The sequence below is a fragment of the Eimeria acervulina genome, genomic scaffold, assembly GCF_000499425.1.
Source record: "Eimeria acervulina Houghton genomic scaffold, Eah_scaff1030, whole genome shotgun sequence".
Taxonomy (NCBI): domain Eukaryota; phylum Apicomplexa; class Conoidasida; order Eucoccidiorida; family Eimeriidae; genus Eimeria; species Eimeria acervulina.
Window position 1 is genome coordinate 6,878 of NW_013550420.1, and position 5,173 is coordinate 12,050.

Sequence of the window (5,173 nt, forward strand, 5' to 3'; positions counted from 1 at the left end):
ATATATATATATATATATATATATATATATGCACTTTGCATAGCTGCCTACATATAGGCCCAATTACACCACAGTGGTGAGAGGGAAAAAGAAAAAACAGCAGAGGATTTATTTTCTTATCACCACCCTCATCCCCTAAAGGCTAAAACTCGAGAAAATATCCCCCTCTCCTTCTCTAAATGCATCCACAAGCAACTGTAACTGCATGTACATGCGTGAATTTATGCATATGCTGATATTTATACAAAGAAACACTATTATATATAGATAATGGTGTTTCTTTGAATAAATATCAGCACATAAAGTAGCAAAGATTAAATAACTGTTCTCTTCCTCTCTCCCTATCTTTCTCCAAATTTGCTTTTCTCTGTTCTTCTGCTTGCTGCTTTCTCGCCTTTGTTGTTGCTGCATGCATTTATTAGCGTCTGAATTAATATTAGTGTTAGGGAGGTGTGGTTTTACGCACACAACAATTGGCAGCAGGCAGAAGGGCGTGACGGCCAGAGTAGAAACGCAAAGAAGTCTGCGAATAGAGGTGCTGCTGCAGCAATACATATACACCAGAATACCCCCTAGAGAAGCTAAACTCTGGAACAACGCCATACGCCCCAGCAACTCAGGCCCGAAGTGCAGTTCGTTCGTCATGAAATAAAACATTATAGATCCAGCTGACGGAGTCGCCTGCAGCAACAGCAGCAACAACAGCAGAAACAGCAGCATGATTCAGCAACACACAATACCCTCATTTATGCGCATGCGCACTCACAGCAGCAGCAGCATTTCAAACAGCATCTCCTGCAGCAGCAGCACCTCCTGCAGCAGCCTCATCTGCAGCATTTCGAGCAGCATCAGCTGCAACAAGATCAGCATCAGCATCAGCTGCAGCAGCATTAGCAGCAGCATCAACTGCAGCAGCATCAGCAGGAGCATGAATAGCAGGTAGGTTTACCATCATGACGAAGATGAATAGAGTTGAGTTGAGGAGTACGGGTTGTTTGAGAACTTTCCAGAGCTCTTTGAATTGCTGCTTTGGAGGTAATACTGTTTGAATTTGCGGTTCTTCAAGAGCAAAAGTAGCAAAAAGAACAGCAGCAGGCAGTGCAGCAGCAACAACAAAGACGTATTGCTTCGCCATCACTGCCAGCAGCAATCCAGACAGATAAGAAACAGTAGCAAAGCTAAGCTTGCGGAAAGCAAAGAAAACAGACACAGTACGCGCTGTAGCCTCTTCATTTACATCTCTTCTTCCAGCTTCAACTACAAGGGCCTCTCCTATGACATTGCAGATAGCAGAACCCCAGAAGTATAGAAGAAGAAGCAGAGTTGTTGCATAAAGAGACTTATAGCCCCCTAAGCCTATTCCTAGGGTTGCAACGATGCACATAGATGCACCTAAAAAGATATATGATTTTCTACGATATCCAAATAGAGGGAAATTATCTGCAGCAAGAGCCCAGAGAGGCTTCACCGTCCAAGGTAGACGAAGAGCCCCCAGAACAACCGCTAGAAGTGCTGGATCTATACGAAAATCATCTTTAAATAAATATAATATCGCCAAGTTGCATAATACTTCCACTCCCTGCAGCATCGCTATTAAAGAACTCACAACACGCGTTGCAAACGGTACAGGAATTAAACCCTTTTCATCCAGCAATGCACGGCCTTCTTCAGGTACAGATGAATCCCACTCTCCGCTGCTACCTGCAGCAGCAACAACAGCAGCAGCACAGCAGCAACAGCAGCAGGTTAGGAAGCAGAAAACAACCTGCAAAAGGCGTCATTCTGGCCACAAGATGCAGGACGCAGAGACACAGGGGGTTGGATAGTGCAGAAGAAGAAGAATTACATAGATGTGCAATGCATTCAACAAGTAAAGATTAACGCAAGACGTACACTGCTTGGTGGGCTTCTGGTGCTGCGCGCTGATTGAAACATCTTCAGCATCCACGAAGGGAAGAGAGAGCCCTGGCGCCTTCTCCATTTTCACAACCCAACGAAATACCTGATGCAGAATATGCGGACCTTTCCAGTGTACGTACCCCCACTTGTACGTACAGTGTACGCTGTGCGATGCCTAGATGATAAAGCTCTTATCGCAATCAGAAACAGGCGAAGCAGCACTTTTTTTAAGTAGCTTCAAAGAAGAACACGTACAAAGAAAACCAGAGGACTTGCCCTATTCAGAAGATGCACAGAAGAGAGCAAATAATCTCAATAGAGCTCCTGTTTCATCTCGATTTAAACTAGAAAAGAGTTTTGTTCCAGTATCTGTGCGTCCCGCCGCGGAGGTCAGACTGGGTATCAGCCGGCCCCCTCAGGCCTTTGCTTTTTTCTGTTGGTTTCCACAAATTGCATTCCGAAGAAATTCAACAATTTCATTCATGAAAGCAGTCGATTTCCGTTGGTCTGCTCGCCTCCCTACTGCGGCTCCACTGCGAAGCCGTACGCGGGAGAGAGGGGAAACTGCACTTTTTAGGAAATGCAGTACACCTCCATTGATGCATTTCAATAAATGTATTCAAGCAGAAGAAATTTGAACAACATTACTTCAGATCGCGTCAAGAATGCACAGCTGAGGGAAGCGGACCTCGATGACAGCGGCGGCCCTTGAATCAAGCACTGAACATCCCTCTAATCGGGAAAATGTAGACCTAGAAGGAATTTTAAATAAATACTTGTATTTAAAATTCCATTTTATTACCTGGAAATTCAAATTTGTGGCACTTTTAGGCGCACTACTGATTTATTCCTCTCTTTCCATCAAACGCTGGAAGCGTTCGACAAGTCGCGTCGGGTGTACGTACACGCGAAGGTCCACGGCTGGTCTTCTAACAGCTCGGGCGGTTCGAGAGCAGCTTTCCGCATAACAAAATGTTTGTTTCAGCCATCTTAATGCGTTATTTGAATCTTTACACCAGAAAAAAGATGTTTAAAGACAGACTTCCCTCCTATTCTTAATCAGAAGTTCTGTAGCTAACGAGCACAACACAGCTGAGCACAGCACAGTGCAGAGCCGTCAGCAGCTGCATATGCAATATCTTCTTCTTTTTTTGTTCTCACACTGTCTGGTTTCATTCTTTTGTATTTTCGTCTCATTTCCACTTTCACTTTGTATTTCTGCTTCTTCTTCTATCAACTCTGCCGATCTTCTCCTCAGCTTGCTCCTATGAAGACACCTGGGGCTGACCCCTCGACGGCGCCGCCTAGCACACAAGCACACACACGCGCGTTGCTTGATCTGTTTTCTTTCCCTTTTACCTACACGATCTAGGTGGCTGCGTAATGATATAGCTGCTGATTTGCCAGTAACATCCGAGGAGGGGAGAGGCATGGAGTCAACAGGGCTTCAGCTGTGGGGCTGCTTCTCTTCCTTCTGGATCGGGGGCCCTGACACTTGGTTCAGAAGAGGAATACAAACTCTTGTTAAAAGGAGCTCCTTCCTCTCCCCTGCATGCGCTGCCTCAGCTGTGCGGCTGAAGCCCTTCGCGGGCGTGCCTTTCCTCTGCCTTCAGCAGCAGCCTGCAGCGCTTCAAGCTGCTGTAGATACACCCAAGCAGCAGCAGGAAGGAGCAGCAGAAGCGGCAGCAGAAGCAGCAGCAGCAGAGGCCGCTCCCCAGCAAGAAAAGCGAACACCGGGAGCAGCAGAAGGAGGAGGAGGCGCGGCAACCGCAGCAGCAAATGCAGCAGCAGATGCAGAAGCAGATGCAGCAACAGATGGAGCAGCAGATGCAGCAGCAAAGAACAACAACTATAGGCTTCACTTTTGCGATGAGACGAACGAACCTGAAGATGTTTGCAACGCTCAGTGGTTGGTGGTGGGTGCAGGTTGTCTGTCTGCTGCGGTGTATGTCTCTGTACACCTGGTGTTCTATCGAAAACAATTAAAAATATTCTTAAATATATAGCATATGACTCCTTCTCTCTCAGCCCATCCGCCTCACATGTTGTTTTGCGGTGTATGTACTTCGTAATGCCCTTGCATTGGCTGCATGCGTTGGGGTGTACGTACAGCTCTGGAGCTACGCTGCATACGCACCCGAACGGCCTTCAGATGAAGAGCAGCAGCTATTGAAGAACTTCTTTGAATTCTTCCCTGATCAATGCACAGAAGGGCCCGCAGCAAACTGCTACACAGAGGCAGTTAAGAAGAATCCCCCAAGGTGAGGGGTGTACGTACACCTCAATTGCACACTCCTCTCTGAAGCTGCATATTAGCTGCAGCAGCAGCAACTGCAACAGCAGCAGCAAACAGTAACAGCGGCAGCAAACAGGACCAGCAGCAACGCCAAAAGTAGCGGCAGCACATATCAGCAGCAGCAGCACATAGCAGCAGCAGCAGCAGCAGTAGTAGTAGTATTAGTAGTATGTGTGTTGCATGTTGCTTGTGGTTAAGACAGCTGGTTGTAGTATTGGGGTGTATAGGGAGCTGTTGTTTGCAAGGGAATGCGGAAGTGGAATAATCATCCATTGATATAAATGTTGAATTTGAATGCATTTATATTTCTTTCTTGCGGTGTATATGCACCTGCATGCAGAGTTAGCTCTCGAAGAGATCTCCTTCTCTGGTTGTGTTTAGTAGAAAATCAGTGCAGACAAAAGATCGGGGCTCCTTTAAAGCCATGCAGGTAGGCAGTGATAATATGAATTATGTATTTTTATCTCTATGTTGTTTGTTTGTTTTGCTTATCTGATCGTTTTGCTTGTTTGTTTTGTCTGTTTGTTTGTTGTGTTTGTCTGTCTGTCAGTTTTGTTTCGTTCGTTTTGTTTGTTCGTTTTCTTTGTTGTGTTTGTTTGTTTGTTTTGTTTGGTTTGTTATATCTACCTGCTCGTTTGTTTGTTTGTTTATTTGTATGTTGATTTGTTTGTTTGTTTCGTTCGTTTGTTTAGTTGATTTGTTTGTTTATTTTTATTTGTTTTCTGTCTTTAATATTAGGTTTCTGCGCTTATTATTTTTATTATTTGTTGCTTGTTTCTGCTGCAGATACCGAGAATTAATGAGGCGTTGGCGATATACAGACGGTTATGTCTGAACGAGGCATTACGAATAGAATATAGATGCATGCAACTCAGGTGTACGTACACCTGGAGTCGTCTTCAATATATATTTGTGCATATATATATATATATATATATATATATATGCACATATGGATATCTCCATCTATATATGCAT

The 5,173-nt window shown here is 44.8% G+C and overlaps 2 protein-coding genes across 2 annotated transcripts in view; one reads left to right on the forward strand and one right to left on the reverse strand.

The window, feature by feature from the left end:
* The window catches only part of EAH_00054240 (integral membrane protein, putative), a gene marked incomplete at both ends in the record, with an annotated part of 3,704 nt that extends 1,723 nt beyond the window's left edge, over positions 1-1,981 (reverse strand). The window contains 3 exons of the mRNA XM_013397791.1: positions 467-681; positions 788-1,701; positions 1,894-1,981. Coding sequence (XP_013253245.1) covers positions 467-681; positions 788-1,701; positions 1,894-1,981 — 1,217 coding nt within the window. The remainder of the gene's footprint in view (positions 1-466; positions 682-787; positions 1,702-1,893) is intronic.
* Positions 1,982-2,381: 400 nt separating this feature from the next.
* EAH_00054250 (erv1 / Alr family domain-containing protein, putative) lies at positions 2,382-4,460 on the forward strand (the record flags this gene model as incomplete). The annotated part of the gene is made up of 5 exons (XM_013397792.1): positions 2,382-2,404; positions 2,731-2,796; positions 3,272-3,815; positions 4,012-4,160; positions 4,394-4,460. The coding sequence occupies 5 exons, from the start codon at positions 2,382-2,384 to the stop codon at positions 4,458-4,460; spliced, it is 849 nt and encodes a 282-aa protein (XP_013253246.1).
* Positions 4,461-5,173: the final 713 nt, after the last annotated feature.